Raw genomic sequence first — 16,939 nt, 5'->3', positions numbered from 1 at the left:
TACTTGGCAAACATACGCCTTTTACTCAGCAGCCTGAAGACATTGATAACTATGATAGCATGTCTGCCTTCAAATACCACATGGCCTGGGGGTACAGATAAATAGGAAGTGTAGTTCTGTGTGACAAGGATTAGTGAGGTATAGTTTAAAGAAATAATGTAGTAATTGATGTTTTACTAGGCACATTGGTCTGCCACTGTTGCTATCAGGTCTGGGTCTCCCATGCAACCATAGGTTTTGTGAAAACATCTCAGGGAGACAGAACTGTGAAGAGAGCAAGTAGAGGCAATTCTTAGAAGAAGCTAAGCTGTGAAATGTTGCCCCTGAAGAGTGATACAGAAGCAAAGAGGGCTATCATTTAAAAGGTTGCTATGTATTTTATCTGTTTAAACAGAGTCAGCAAAGGAGTTGAGATACTCAGGCAAGAAAAAAATGTAATTGACTATTTGAAGTCCAACCAAAAGTCAGAGATGAACCAGGCAAAGCATTGTACTTAGAAATGTGACATACTGAAATAAGAGGATGAAAATGGGACTATTTGTAAGTTTGGGAGTTGATGAATTCCAGTCTTTAAATTACATGTGAAGTCCTCTCTCAAGTATGGGGATTACAGACAAGTCAAACCTCAAAGCAAAACATACAATAATCACTTCATGGACTGCCCTGTTCTATGTATGTTTTCTTAAGCAATGTCAATGGTCCAATCAAGTCTGAAGATTATAGACTTCCAGGATCATAAATCTGCTCCAGCCCTCCCATTTCGTTTAATCTTTTATTCCCATTCTGTCTCTTCATAGACATATAAACCATTATCCCTCTATCTCTTCTGATTATTATCATCTTACTTCTACTTGCTTCCTTTCCTTTGCCATAGATACCATGGTGGGTATCCTTCTAACACCTGCAATTCCCATGTGGCCATAGCCACTGTATCAGTGAGGGCCACCTGAGAAAACTCCATAACCATGACTCCCACAACGTCATGGTTTTAGCTGCACTCAGCTAGGTCCTGCTCACATTACAAATTCTCCTACTGGTTTTTGATTACTTGCTCATTCACCTCAATGGCTAATATCAGTCTTCACTTTCTAACCGGCTCTGTTCATCTTCTTGTTTCTCTGGGTAAAATAAAATACCCACCATACACAAAGGAACTTAAACTTCTACTGTACCACTCACAATATATGTATAGCATGACTGAAGAGTCTGTCTTTCCATTGTCCATTTGTAAACTCCTTCACAGGTGCCTTTGACACATACGTGAACACTTTGGTGAACACACATATATAAAACTCATACACACATACAGACAGATCCACTGAGTTTTTAAATTAAACAGAATTACCCCAATCTCTTGACTGTCTCCATCTCTACTGAGTATTCATCCTGTCCCTTCTTTTTAATGGTATTTTCTGTCTTCAATTCTTGCTGCTTTCAGCTCCTGACCTCAGTCATTTTTAAACCACAGTTCTGCTTCTGCCCTGTTCGTACCAAATATATTAAAAACCATGATATTTAGGGTCGGGGCACTATTTAACGTTTTCGCCAGAACTTTCCTGATGGTTTTGATAATATTTTTTGATGCTTTTGGCATTCAAAAACACTGACAGTTCCTTCTCTGCATATCTGAAGCTATTTTTTATCCTATCATTTAATATCAAAATTCTCTCTTCATCCTACTTCATTATACTTCTCCTTGTACACACACAGCAAATGACTTTATGTATCCCCATAGTCTCAACTCTACATCAATGCAGGAGGCCACCTCCTGGAGGTCTAAGGGTGCCAGAACCATATGCCAACGGTCTGCTGGCTATCTGTCAGGAGATAGTCACTTAAAGCTGAAGCCACTGTCCCCTGTTGTCCATCTGTTTGTCATCTTGTGCTTGTTGTCACTGAGAATAGAACTGATACTATTCAAGCCACACAAATTTCCTTCTCTCTCGCATCTCCTCAACCTTTCAGTTGTACCCATGTATTTCATAAATGTGGTCTCAGTTCTTTACTTTCTCATGGTTAATTTACTATTCCCATGTATCCTATCTCTTCCTTCTAACTGTTCACCCTGCTTCAAATCAGTCTTTTTCAGATTCATCCCCCGCTCTATGTATCTGAGAAAGTTTTAATCCTTTATTACCCTAGCCCCTCCCTCCCTTCCTCTCTTTCCCTTTCTCTCTTCCCACTTCTCTTTATATCTTTACTTTGGATCGTAGATAGAACTAAGAAGCTTAGAAAACAGGGAAAAATAGGTAGCGAGTCCAGGCATACTTTATGGTGATAGTCGAGGGCTGACTACATTCTCTCTTAACATCTTCTCTGTGAAACACCAGGCCATGAACATCTCAGCTTTCAGTTGAGGGAGGTGCTCCAGTAGAACAATACTGATTGTATCTGTGTAATAAATTATGATAATTGCAGGAACCAAAAGAAATTCTTCTATGTTGGTAGAGTCATTAAAGGAACGTTTTCAGTTATGGCTATATTTTAAGTCCTAGTCATTTCATTATTTCACAGTGTTCAATGTCTTGGTGGTTCTTTCTCTCTCTCTTTGATGCTAAAGTACATTTTCTATCCTTAATAGCAGCAGAGGGAGGTAAAAGGAACATGGAGACCTGTTTTAGAGATATCATAAGCCCCAAAATAGATGGCAAATAGGACAGTATTAGTATCAAAACAATTTCTATTTTAAAAATGTGTTATAGTTGCTTCCTTTTTGGGATATGAATATGGTCTTCCTAGTCAAAATGTAACCACAGCACATGTAGGGAAAAGGGAAGATAGTGCTTTCTCTTTTGTTAGCATTTCCCTTAAGAGGATGTAATTTCCTCAGATTGAGGATTCGATTGATGAATAACATTCAATCATGTGACTAATTTTTTTCTTAGCTCTACAGAGAAACATTGGTCATATAAAGTCTTTAAACTGCAAGCCATATAACATAAAAATAGAGATAAGACCACATACTGCTATAATCTGATTTCAAGGAGCAGAGTGCTTATAACAATAATATTACAGGTGCATTCCTTTCTGAATAGTATATGATATGTGATAGATGGTATCATTGCTAAAAAAATTCAATTATTCATGGTTGATAAGAATCATATAAACCATGAAGAAATTGAATATTGAGACATGTGTGTTGCATGTTTTATATTTTATTCCCAAATAAAGTCATTATAAGCCAAATGCTTTCAAATATCAAAGGATATTTGGGAACTTGGAAGCATGCTCTATCAAGATAGCAAAATAAAAGAGACCTAACAGTTATTTCTGTTCCATGTTCCTGGCTTCCAGGTCTCCATTTTGACGGTGCCAGCAGAAGAGCCAGGAAGTTTTGCTGTACGAGTTATTGAGTTATGCTCTTCAACAATGACATGCATGAAAGGCACATGTAAGCATAGTAAAATCTCTCTCTCTCTCTCTCTCTCTCTCTCTCTCTCTCTCTCTCTCTCCCTCCCTCCCTCCCTCCCTCCCTCCCTGTCTCTCCCTCTCTCTTAAGTGCTTCTTTTAAAACTTAGTTATTAAAATTTCTAATGATTATATAATATAAAAAAATTCTATATTAGACACAATACTGGTTTTGATATATATATATATATATATATATATATATATATATATATAATGAATTATTTAATGTTGGAAGGTTCTATTCAGAAAATCTTGTCACCTGCAAAGAGTGATGAACTCCAGCTTTTAACAGTGTGGATATCTTTTATTAAAATGCTGTCTTGTTCAATTGTTCTAGCTGGGACTTCTACCAGTGTGGTGAATAGAAGCAATGAATGCAGATGTGCATCTCTTTAAAGATACATTGCTCCCTTCTTTCTATCATACTGGGAACTGAACATATAACCTCTTGTATGCTAGGTGATCTAGTACAAAGCCACAACTTCCGGCTTAGTAGTAATTGTTGACTTTAACACAATTTCTTTGCTTATTTGCAGAAAATGGACATCAAGAGTGATAACCATATGGATTTAAAGAACTTGACATTAATCTTAATAGTGATTTTTACAGTGCTTAATATTTGCCCAGTACCCTAGGGAGAAGTGGGTTTCCCCTCTGTGTCTCACTTCCTCTAGGTAGGTGCGAATTCAAGTTTCCAGAACATAGCAAAATAGAGCCACAGCTGGGAAGCAAGTGTTCAGTACAAAGAAATATCCAAACTATAAAAATATGTAATTCAATTTACCATATGGGGTATTTATTTTTAAATCACTGTGAAATAGAAATGTTTTACATGATTGTGACATGTGACTAATTTTTTTCTTTGTTGTATTTCAACAAATACAGATCAGAGAGCACTGTAACATTTGTCTTTCTGAGCCTGGGCTACCTCCCTCAATATGATCTTTTCTGGCTCCATCATGCATTTTCCTGCGAGTTCATGATTTCATTTTTCAGGGGTTGGGGATTTAGCTCAGTGGTAGAGCGCTTGCCTAGGAAGCGCAAGGCCCTGGGTTCGGTCCCCAGCTCTGAAAAAAAAAAAAAAAGAATGGACATCATGATTTCATTTTTCTTTGCAACTGAATAGTATTTCATAGTTTATATGAACCACATTTTTATGGTCAGTTAAAGGACATTTAGGTATGGTTTTGATCTCATGGAGTAGACCTCAAATCCAACCAAAAGGTGGTTCGTTACTCCCGTAACATTTGCGCCACTTTAACATCAGTATATCTTGCAGTCTGGTCTCTATTGTAGGTCACAGGGGGTATAGATGGATGATATTGCTTACTAATTCTCTCCTCCAGTACTCTACAGACTACCAACTTCCTGGCATCATGAGTTCGTCAGTTGGGGTATAGCTTCTAGTTGGGCACCAGATATTCAATGGCGCAAGTGTTTTCTTCAGAACTAGGAGTTTGCCATCAGGTTGTGGAGCGCAACCAATAACCGTGGCAGTAACTTAATGTTTGATGGGGACTTCTTTGGAACCCCTTTGGCCAACAATTTAGTGAGCTGTAATTCATTCCCTCCCGTCACTTGGAGCTTTTACTTGGTAGCATAAAATATCTGACTGGGGTGCTATCTCCTCCATTATCTTAGCAAGCCTCTACAGTAGCAGATTTCCATATGCTTTTTCAAAAGGCCTTTAGTGTTAGCTGTCCCTTCTCATATTTCCTCCTTTACCCTGATGTCCCAGCCTCCTCTCTTTACTCTGCTACAGTAGTTTCCCATTTAATGCTCCAGAACATTGTTTTTCCCTCTTTGGTAGATTTCCTCGTCTTTCCCTTCTTCTATAGGAGTTATCTACCTACTTTGGTTTGTTTGTTTGTTTGTTTGTTTGTTTGTTTGTTTGTCTTGTGCCTTTATGCCTTCGTGTATATGATTCCTTTCAACTAGAGTGACCTTGACAACTATTTAAATCCTTCATCCTTTAAATTATAAGTTTTTATTTTAGTGGCTCATTCCCACAGTGGTTGTTTTGTACCATTGTTTAGATAGAACCCTGTATTCTGCAGATTCCATGTTATTTACTATTTTTCCACATTAATGATTATATTAATAGATGATATATATGTATATATATTAAGTGCCAAGTATATGCTTATATCATGATTGAGTATATGTTTTTATAACTTATGACAATTCTAAAATAGATACAGCTCATTGTACATTCCATTGTTTTAACTAGACAAGTGAAGCACCAGAAACAAAATACTCTTAAGAATGACAGAAAGGATGAGTAGAATTTGAACCTAAAATTTGAACAACATTTTAAACTTATGTTTTAATCACTGTGATATACTGCTATACTGCTATAGATGGACTTTTTCTTCAAAGTGAAAAGAACAAGATTATGGCTTACTATCTCTCTGTATATTCCTCAAGCTTGTAATTCCTCATGCTTATACCCATTAAAAACTGAAAATAAACAGAGATGTTCTTTTATAAAAAATAATAGAATGTGATAAAGGGTTTGTTAGTTAGCTTTTTAAAATTATTCTGATGCAGTAAACATGTATCATTCCTGTTTCTAAAATGACATTTTCTAAGTGAAATTCTAACCTAAAGTTTCTGAGTAGTGCACCTGTGTCTTGATGAGTACTGAAGCTGGAAAATATATTTAAATGAGTTATTTTAATTTCATATACCTAAAATTTGGGGGTGGGTTTCTCCCTTGACTACGTAGGAAATGTAACGAGAACACTGATATTATAGAAAGAACATCAGGACTCTACAGAATTACCTCAATCTGGCTACTTCAACTTGGTCAGTTTTCTAGCTTACTGTGTCTTGTTTATTCACTAGAAGATTCTGCTATTTAATTTTGTTTGTGAATATATGCACGTGGAGCTAGGAATGCATATCCCAAACAATTGATCTACATCCTAGCCACATCCCCCTACCTATCCTGGGAATTTCTAAGTCTTCATTAGAAATTCAGCTAAATGATTTTTAAAGAAATGGGTCTGCACAAGCGTCCAGAAGCACAGACTTTTTTGTAATGTATACACAGTATTTTAAGAAATCTGACCAAGGTTGTTTGGCTTCTGATTCCTTTGCTGCCTCCCTTGTTTTTACCTTGATACAATTCTCTCTGCGGTTGTTACTATAGCTTAATCACTTTATATCAATATAATACTGGGGATGCAGGAAAAACTGGCTATTTTTCTCTTGTTCCTAGCCTGAAAGAGATAAATTTGAGTTCATTATTTATACTTTGCCTTACAAGAGACAAAGAGAAGTGTTTGATCATTTTAAATCCTTTTCTTCATTATGTAGTATGTGTTATATTAATTAAAGTTAATATAGTTAATGACTTGACATAATATATATATCAAGACTTAAGAAAAATAGAGATAGAAACTGACATTTATCATTTACTTACTATTGCTTAATTGATATTTGGCTTCTGATATTTCTTTCTTCTTCCTTTTCTTATGCTTTAAGCCTGTTCACAGATGTTTAGAAGCAATTTGTAACTCAGACATTAAAAGGTCTTTAATGGCATATTTCCTGTAGCTCCCTTATTTAAGAGTCATTGATGTCACATATAGTTTCAAGTTGTTCTGTTCTTCATCTGTCTTCTAAAGTAGAGTTAGACTGATCATATCACGGAAGGCTTCCACATGTCTAGTACTCTTCCCTTCTTGTTATCTATTTCAAGTCACGGGAAAACTGCAAGCAAATATGCTGTGTTTTTATTTTGTATGTGAAAAGCTGCTTCTGCCTCATTTCTTTTTCTCATTTGAAGCTCCCTGATGATAAACATGTTACTTCCTTCAGAATGTTATACCATCATTCTCTTCCAAACTACTGCTCAGTGTCTTTTGAGAGTTTTCTCTTTTCTCCTGAAGATTTGATAAAGCACATCACAGACACAATAAAACGTGTTCCTAAAATTAACTTACTTACCTCCTCAGTCTATTTCAGAAATATTTTAATTCTTTGTCTTGTCAAGCATTCCGGAAAATACTAAATAGAACTATGTTATGTGTTTAAAAGTCCACATTTTGGCTTCTCTTTTCTGGACTTCCCATATTTATTCTAATTATGGTGAACTGTGAATGATAATCCAGTTTGCTTCTGATACATAGATATCAAAAACTAAAATAGTATCCAAAAATAATTCTACATGCTGTGCAAACTTTATGTATTTTCAGGCATTTAACTATAAAGAAATTTTTGAAGTGACTTGTTTTTCCTTTGCACAATTAGTAAAAAAGCACACTTCTAGATGGTCACATTAAATTTTGCGTACACACACACACACACACACACACACACACACACACACACGGAACAAAGCACCTGTATTTGCCCTGAAACCAAACAGTAATGATGGAATCCTGAGTGAAACTCATCATTCCTCTTATTGGTAGAATCACTTGACAAATGTTGGCAAGCACTGTAACTAATGTAGTTATACCAGAGTAAATCAGATGTAATCTAGATATATTCCAGGGAGGCTGACTGTATTCGTTCCTCAGAGGAAACAAAACAAGGTTTATAGGAAGGAAATTATGTGAACTTTGGTAACTTAAGGTATGGTTGTTAAAGAAATGCATTTTAAATATTCCAGAGATTACCCAAGAGCCAATCAATTTGTTTGTAAGATGCACTTAATACAGAACTATGACTTTTATTGTAAAGATGGGCAAAGATTTAAGTGTTGAAAGATTTTGAGATGTTAAAATCTATTAATTTGTTCTTCTAACATATGTTTGATACAAACTTACTGCTTTCAGAAAGAAGCTGATAACTTCTTAAAGATACCTTTTCATACTTTAATAGTAGTCTTTAGCTTTAAAATTTTTGAGAATAATTATATATGTTAAGAACAAAATGTGATATTATGCTATCACACGCACACACACACACACACACACACACACACACACACACACACACTAAAAAGTCTGTTGTTCATGTACTTCATTCTGGTGTCCTTATCATAAACTAATCATTAAGCTTGTCGTTCTTGTTTAGCCAAAACTTTGCACACCTTGATTGTGTCTTTTTTCTCTTCTACCCTTGGTTATGATTGTTGTAGTGCCCCCATAATGCTGACTTTAAAAAAGGGTGTGTGTGTGTGTGTGTGTGTGTGTGTGTGTGTGTGTTCATATATGTAGTTGGGGAGAGAATATATATGTTACTAATGATACCTTAATCTTCATTTGTTTGACATGTATTAAAATACCGTTGTACCCCATAAATATCTAAAATTACTATATATTAATCAAATACTCAAAGCTTTGCTGAAGGAGATGGAAATGCCAACTCTCTTGGTTTGATCATTATGCATTGCATACATGTTTTATTGAATTACTGTATTATTATGCCACATAAATTTGTAAATTAAAGTAACTTTTATAAAACAGGACTATAGCCGACTTGCCCCCTGAGGAAACTAGAGATCCCTTCATTCAAAACAAAAATGTTTTCGATATCTTGTTAAATCTGTTTTCAGTATTTTAGAAGGAAATCTCATAGGAAAAGGTTAACCACTGCTTAGAAATGTATTTTGTAGATACAGTCTTCAGTCACGTGTCCTTTATCAGCACACTGTACTGTGCAGTGGTGTCAGATACTTTCTTTTAGAACTAAGACTTTATTTTAGCAGTCTTTTATTATCTTTTAAACACAAGCGTCACATTTCTTTGCTATGTTATAGTTTACAAGTATCAGGGTCATTATTTATTACAGTCCATTGTAAGGCTGCTGAGGTGGTTAGGCCAATGTTCCTATACTGTGACCCTCTTCTATACTGTTGTCATTCCTGTGTCTTCCTTCTTTCTTCTTGTCAGGCTGTTTCCTTGCTCCTGTCAGCATGCTCTTTCTGTCAGCATAATGTACTGAAAAAAAACAAAACAAAACAAAACAAAAACATAACATTTAGAAGTCAAAGTTTTCCCCACATAAACGAGAAATAACTACACAAAACTTATTTGGAACACTGATATCTCTCTCCAAATATCTTATCTGATGTTCATGCTATAAAAAGGGTCAGAAAACAAGATTTTAAGTAAGCTTGCCTATAATACCTATAATAGTAACATAAAAAGTCTTTAGCAAGAACTTGGGCAGTAAATTGTGTAATGCCTTGGGTGCTTTAACAAAATTAGAAGAAAAAAACATGTATACTTCCTGGTTTTGGACTATGTGAAAAAAAAATCCCTTGCATAAGTTACAATGATAATGAGAGACCAGTGCTTCTTAGGCTGTCCATTCCATAGCCCTGATTAGGTAAGTTAATGTATCATTTGTAAAGGAGTAATATTACATTTCTAAAAATACTTACATTAACTCAAATTCATGTTCCCTGGGCTAATTTGGTTTTGTGCTACTGGGATGGTTAAGAATTTGACGTTGTGTTTTGTAAAACTAAACAAGTTGTATTATATATCAAATGAAGAGGTTTTGTTCCCCTAAAATCACTTATGAATGAGCAAACATCATCTCTGTAACCTTTCTGTTTGACATTCAAGTTCATGGTTTTTTTTTTTTTTTTTTTTTTTTATTAACTTGAGTATTTCTTATATACATTTCGAGTGTTATTCCCTTTCCCGGTTTCCGGGCAAACATCCCCCTCCCCCCTCCCCTTCCTTATGGGTGTTCCCCTCCCAACCCTCCCCCCATTGCCGCCCTCCCCCCATAGACTAGTTCACTGGGGGTTCAGTCTTAGCAGGACCCAGGGCTTCCCCTTCCACTGGTGCTCTTACTAGGATATTCATTGCTACCTATGGGGTCAGAGTCCAGGGTCAGTCCATGTATAGTCTTTAGGTAGTGGCTTAGTCCCTGGAAGCTCTGGTTGCTTGACATTGTTGTACTTTTGGGGTCTCGAGTCCCTTCAAGCTCTTCCAGTTCTTTCTCTGATTCCTTCAACGGGGGACCTATTCTCAGTTCAGTGGTTTGCTGCTGGCATTCGCCTCTATATTTGCTGTATTCTGGCTGTGTCTCTCAGGAGCGATCTACATCCGGCTCCTGTCGGTCTGCACTTCTTTGCTTCATCCATCTTGTCTAATTGGGTGGCTGTATATGTATGGGCCACATGTGGGGCAGGCTCTGAATGGGTGTTCCTTCAGTCTCTGTTTTAATCTTTGCCTCTCCCTTCCCTGCCAAGGGTATTCTTTTTCCTCATTTAAAGAAGGAGTGAAGCATTCACATTTTGATCATCCGTCTTGAGTTTCGTTTGTTCTAGGGATCTAGGGTACTTCAAGCATTTGGGCTAATAGCCACTTATCAATGAGTGCATACCATGTATGTCTTTCTGTGATTGGGTTAGCTCACTCAGGATGATATTTTCCAGTTCCAACCATTTGCCTACGTATTTCATAAACTCGTTGTTTTTGATAGCTGAGTAATATTCCATTGTGTAGATGTACCACATTTTCTGTATCCATTCCTCTGTTGAAGGGCATCTGGGTTCTTTCCATTTTCTGGCTATTATAAATAAGGCTGCGATGAACATAGTGGAGCACGTGTCTCTTTTATATGTTGAGGCATCTTTTGGGTATATGCCCAAGAGAGGTATAGCTGGATCCTCAGGCAGTTCAATGTCCAATTTTCTGAGGAACCTCCAGACTGATTTCCAGAATGGTTTTACCAGTCTGCAATCCCACCAACAATGGAGGAGTGTTCCTCTTTCTCCACATCCTCGCCAGCATCTGCTGTCACCTGAGTTTTTGATCTTAGCCAATCGCACTGGTGTGAGGTGAAATCTCAGGGTTGTTTTGATTTGCATTTCCCTTATGACTAAAGATGTTGAACATTTCTTTAGGTGTTTCTCAGCCATTCGGCATTCCTCAGCTGTGAATTCTTTGTTTAGCTCTGAACCCCATTTTTTAATAGGGTTATTTGTTTCCCTGCGGTCTAACTTCTTGAGTTCTTTGTATATTTTGGATATAAGGCCTCTATCTGTTGTAGGATTGGTAAAGATCTTTTCCCAATCTGTTGGTTGCCGTTTTGTCCTAACCACAGTGTCCTTTGCCTTACAGAAGCTTTGCAGTTTTATGAGATCCCATTTGTCGATTCTTGATCTTAGAGCATAAGCCATTGGTGTTTTGTTCAGGAAATTTTTTCCAGTGCCCATGTGTTCCAGATGCTTCCCTAGTTTTTCTTCTATTAGTTTGAGTGTGTCTGGTTTGATGTGGAGGTCCTTGATCCACTTGGACTTAAGCTTTGTACAGGGTGATAAGCATGGATCGATCTGCATTCTTCTACATGTTGCCCTCCAGTTGAACCAGCACCATTTGCTGAAAATGCTATCTTTTTTCCATTTGATGGTTTTGGCTCCTTTGTCAAAAATCAAGTGACCATAGGTGTGTGGGTTCATTTCTGGGTCTTCAATTCTATTCCATTGGTCTATCTGTCTGTCTCTGTACCAATACCATGCAGTTTTTATCACTATTGTTCTGTAATACTGCTTGAGTTCAGGGATAGTGATTCCCCCTGAAGTCCTTTTATTGTTGAGGATAGCTTTAGCTATCCTGGGTTTTTTGTTATTCCAGATGAATTTGCAAATTGTTCTGTCTAACTCTTTGAAGAATTGGATTGGTATTTTGATGGGGATTGCATTGAATCTGTAGATTGCTTTTGGTAAAATGGCCATTTTTACTATATTAATCCTGCCAATCCATGAGCATGGGAGATCTTTCCATCTTCTGAGGTCTTCTTCAATTTCTTTCCTCAGTGTCTTGAAGTTCTTATTGTACAGATCTTTTACTTGCTTGGTTAAAGTCACACCAAGGTACTTTATATTATTTGGGTCTATTATGAAGGGTGTCGTTTCCCTAATTTCTTTCTCGGCTTGTTTCTCTTTTGTATAGAGGAAGGCAACTGATTTATTTGAGTTAATTTTATACCCAGCCACTTTGCTGAAGTTGTTTATCAGCTTTAGTAGTTCTCTGGTGGAACTTTTGGGATCACTTAAATATACTATCATGTCATCTGCAAATAGTGATATTTTGACCCCTTCTTTTCCGATCTGTATCCCTTTGATCTCCTTTTGTTGTCTGATTGCTCTGGCTAGAACTTCAAGAACTATATTGAATAAGTAGGGAGAGAGTGGGCAGCCTTGTCTAGTCCCTGATTTTAGTGGGATTGCTTCAAGTTTCTCTCCATTTAGTTTAATGTTAGCAACTGGTTTGCTGTATATGGCTTTTACTATGTTTAGGTATGGGCCTTGAATTCCTATTCTTTCTAGGACTTTTATCATGAAGGGGTGTTGAATTTTGTCAAATGCTTTCTCAGCATCTAATGAAATGATCATGTGGTTCTGTTCTTTCAGTTTGTTTATATAATGGATCACGTTGATGGTTTTCCGTATATTAAACCATCCCTGCATGCCTGGGATGAAGCCTACTTGATCATGGTGGATGATTGTTTTGATGTGCTCTTGAATTCGGTTTGCCAGAATTTTATTGAGTATTTTTGCGTCGATATTCATAAGGGAAATTGGTCTGAAGTTCTCTTTCTTTGTTGTGTCTTTGTGTGGTTTAGGTATAAGAGTAATTGTGGCTTCATAGAAGGAATTCGGTAGGGCTCCATCTGTTTCAATTTTGTGGAATAGTTTGGATAATATTGGTATGAGGTCTTCTATGAAGGTTTGATAGAATTCTGCACTAAACCCGTCTGGACCTGGGCTCTTTTTGGTTGGGAGACCTTTAATGACTGCTTCTATTTCCTTAGGAGTTATGGGGTTGTTTAACTGGTTTATCTGTTCCTGATTTAACTTCGATACCTGGTATCTGTCTAGGAAATTGTCCATTTCCTGAAGATTTTCAAATTTTGTTGAATATAGGTTTTTATAGTAAGATCTGATGATTTTTTGAATTTCCTCTGAATCTGTTGTTATGTCTCCCTTTTCATTTCTGATTTTGTTAATTTGGACGCACTCTCTGTGTCCTCTCGTTAGTCTGGCTAAGGGTTTATCTATCTTGTTGATTTTCTCAAAGAACCAACTTTTGGTTCTGTTGATTCTTCCTATGGTCCTTTTTGTTTCTACTTGGTTGATTTCCGCTCTGAGTTTGATTATTTCCTGCCTTCTACTCCTCCTGGGTGTATTTGCTTCTTTTTGTTCTAGAGCTTTTAGGTGTGCTGTCAAGCTGCTGACATATGCTCTTTCCTGTTTCTTTCTGCAGGCACTCAGCGCTATGAGTTTTCCTCTTAGCACAGCTTTCATTGTGTCCCATAAGTTTGAGTATGTTGTATCTTCATTTTCATTAAATTCTAAAAAGTTTTTAATTTCTTTCTTTATTTCTTCCTTGACCAGGTTATCATTGAGTAGAGCATTGTTCAATTTCCACGTATATGTGGGCATTCTTCCCTTATTATTATTGAAGACCAGTTTTAGGCCGTGGTGGTCCGATAGCACGCATGGGATTATTTCTATCTTTCTGTACCTGTTGAGGCCCGTTTTTTGACCAATTATATGGTCAATTTTGGAGAAAGTACCATGAGGAGCTGAGAAGAAGGTATATCCTTTTGCTTTAGGATAGAATGTTCTATAAATATCCGTTAAGTCCATTTGGCTCATGACTTCTCTTAGTCTGTCTACATCACTGTTTAATTTCTGTTTCCATGATCTGTCCATTGATGAGAGTGGGGTGTTGAAATCTCCCACTATTATTGTGTGAGGTGCAATGTGTGTTTTGAGCTTTAGTAAGGTTTCTTTTACGTATGTAGGTGCCCTTGTATTTGGGGCATAGATATTTAGGATTGAGAGTTCATCTTGGTTGATTTTTCCTTTGATGAATATGAAGTGTCCTTCCTTATCTTTTTTGATGACTTTTAGTTGGAAATTGATTTTATTTGATATTAGAATGGCTACTCCAGCTTGCTTCTTCTGACCATTTGCTTGGAAAGTTGTTTTCCAGCCTTTCACTCTGAGGTAGTGTCTGTCTTTGTCTCTGAGGTGTGTTTCCTGTAGGCAGCAGAATGCAGGGTCCTCGTTGCGTATCCAGTTTGTTAATCTATGTCTTTTTATTGGGGAGTTGAGGCCATTGATATTGAGAGATATTAAGGAATAGTGATTATTGCTTCCCGTTATATTCATATTTGGATGTGAGGTTATGTTTGTGTGCTTTCATTCTCTTTGTTTTGTTGCCAAGACGATTAGTTTCTTGCTTCTTCTAGGGTATAGCTTGCCTCCTTATGTTGGGCTTTACCATTTATTATCCTTTGTAGTGCTGGATTTGTAGCAAGATATTGTGTAAATTTGGTTTTGTCATGGAATATCTTGGTTTCTCCATCAATGTTAATTGAGAGTTTTGCTGGATACAGTAACCTGGGCTGGCATTTGTGTTCTCTTAGTGTCTGTATGACATCAGTCCAGGATCTTCTGGCCTTCATAGTTTCTGGCGAGAAGTCTGGTGTGATTCTGATAGGTCTCCCTTTATATGTTACTTGACCTTTTTCCCTTACTGCTTTTAATATTCTTTCTTTATTTTGTGCGTTTGGTGTTTTGACAATTATGTGACGGGAGGTGTTTCTTTTCTGGTCCAATCTATTTGGAGTTCTGTAGGCTTCTTGTATGCCTATGGGTATCTCTTTTTTTAGGTTAGGGAAGTTTTCTTCTATGATTTTGTTGAAGATATTTACTGGTCCTTTGAGCTGGGAGTCTTCACTCTCTTCTATACCTATTATCCTTAGGTTTGATCTTCTCATTGAGTCCTGGATTTCCTGTATGTTTTGGACCAGTAGCTTTTTCCGCTTTACATTATCTTTGACAGTTGAGTCGATGATTTCTATGGAATCTTCTGCTCCTGAGATTCTCTCTTCCATCTCTTGTATTCTGTTGGTGAAGCTTGTATCTACAGCTCCTTGTCTCTTCTTTTGGTTTTCTATATCCAGGGTTGTTTCCATGTGTTCTTTCTTGATTGCTTCTATTTCCATTTTTAATTCCTTCAACTGTTTGATTGTGTTTTCCTGGAATTCTTTCAGGGATTTTTGCGATTCCTCTCTGTAGGCTTTTACTTGTTTATTAATGTTTTCCTGTGCTTCCCTAAGTGTGTTCATGTCTTTCTTGAAGTCCTCCAGCATCATGATCAAATATGATTTTGTAACTAGATCTTGCTTTTCTGGTGTGTTTGGATATTCCATGTTTATTTTGATGGGAGAATTGGGCTCCGATGATGGCATGTAGTCTTGGTTTCTGTTGCTTGGGTTCCTGCGCTTGCCTCTCGCCATCAGATTATCTCTAGTGTTACTTTGTTCTGCTATTTCTGACAGTGGCTAGACTGTCCTATAAGCCTGTGTGTCAGGAGTGCTGTAGACCTGTTTTCCTCTCTTTCAGTCAGTTATGGGGACAGAGTGTTCTGCTTTCGGGCGTGTAGTTTTTCCTCTCTACAGGTCTTCAGCTGTTCCTGTGGGCCTGTGTCTTGAGGTCACCAGGCAGCTTTCTTGCAGCAGAAAATTTGGTCTTACCTGTGGTCCCGAGGCTCAGGTTTGCTCGTGGGGTGCTGCCCACGGGCTCTCTGCAGGGGCAGCAACCAGGAAGACCTGTGCCGCCCCTTCCGGGAGCTTCAGTGCACCAGGGTTCCAGATGGTCTTTGGCTTTTTCCTCTGGTGTCCGAGATGTGTGTGCAGGGAGCAGTCTCTTCTGGTTTCCCAGGCTTGTCTGCCTCTCTGAAGGTTTAGCTCTCCCTCCCACGGGATTTGGGTGCAGAGAACTGTTTATCCGGTCTGTTTCCTTCAGGGTCCGGCGGGGTCCTGCCGCTCCTGGGCCCTCCCCCACGGGAGCCCAGAGGCCTCATACAGTTTCCTCTTGGGCCAGGGATGTGGGCAGGGGTGAGCAGTGTTGGTGGTCTCTTCCGCTCTGCAGCCTCAGGAGTGCCCACCTGACCAGGCGGTTGGGTTTATCTCTCACCGGGTCTGGGAGCAGAGAGCTGCTGAGGGCCGGGATCCGTGGGTGGGGGACTTCCGGTAAACACAGAACGTGCTGGGTCCTAGAGAAATTCTGCTTCCATGTGTCCCAAGCTCACCAGGCAGCTTTCTTGCAGCAGAAAATTTGGTCTTACCTGTAGTCCCGAGGCTCAGGTTTGCTCGTGGGGTGCTGCCCAGGGGCTCTCTGCAGCGGCAGCAACCAGGAAGACCTGTGCCGCCCCTTCAAGTTCATGGTTTTTTATAGTTGTTATTCATATGCTATGCAGTTTGAAGTTTTTTCCATACATAATAATCAGGCAGCAACAGCTGTTTTATTCTGGGATTTTATGTTACAAGAAGTTATTTATCTGTGATATGATTATAGATTTGTGAATATCATATAATAATGAATAATCTAAGGCTTTATGTAGGGTCTTGTTTGTATAATCCTTTCTGCTTTTACAACCCTAATGAGAAAATGTTACATACCTTTTAGAAAACAAGTTTAGATAATTTAAAACAGTTTTCAGTATCTTCATTTTTTAATTGCTGCTTGAAAATGTGGTATTTGAAATTATTTTTATTTGTACTATTACAAAGTACAGATTTTACTTTACAAGCAAGC

General features: G+C 37.8%; 1 protein-coding gene and 1 pseudogene across 3 annotated transcripts in view; one reads left to right on the top strand and one right to left on the bottom strand.

The window, feature by feature from the left end:
- The window catches only part of Chm (CHM Rab escort protein), a 158,787-nt gene that overhangs the window by 119,237 nt on the left and 22,611 nt on the right, over positions 1-16,939 (top strand). For 2 of the 3 annotated variants that reach the window (XM_039099489.2, NM_017067.1), the window contains 1 exon segment: positions 3,295-3,391. In XM_039099489.2, coding sequence (XP_038955417.1) covers positions 3,295-3,391 — 97 coding nt within the window. 3 annotated transcript variants of the gene reach the window in all.
- Tubg1-ps1 (tubulin, gamma 1, pseudogene 1) overlaps positions 9,061-16,939 on the bottom strand; it is a 37,862-nt pseudogene continuing 29,983 nt past the window's right edge.

The sequence above is a fragment of the Rattus norvegicus genome, chromosome X (assembly GCF_036323735.1).
Source record: "Rattus norvegicus strain BN/NHsdMcwi chromosome X, GRCr8, whole genome shotgun sequence".
NCBI classification, from domain to species: Eukaryota; Metazoa; Chordata; class Mammalia; order Rodentia; family Muridae; genus Rattus; species Rattus norvegicus.
Note: the sequence above shows the minus strand (reverse complement) of the source record. Positions and strands in the feature narration are given on the sequence as shown.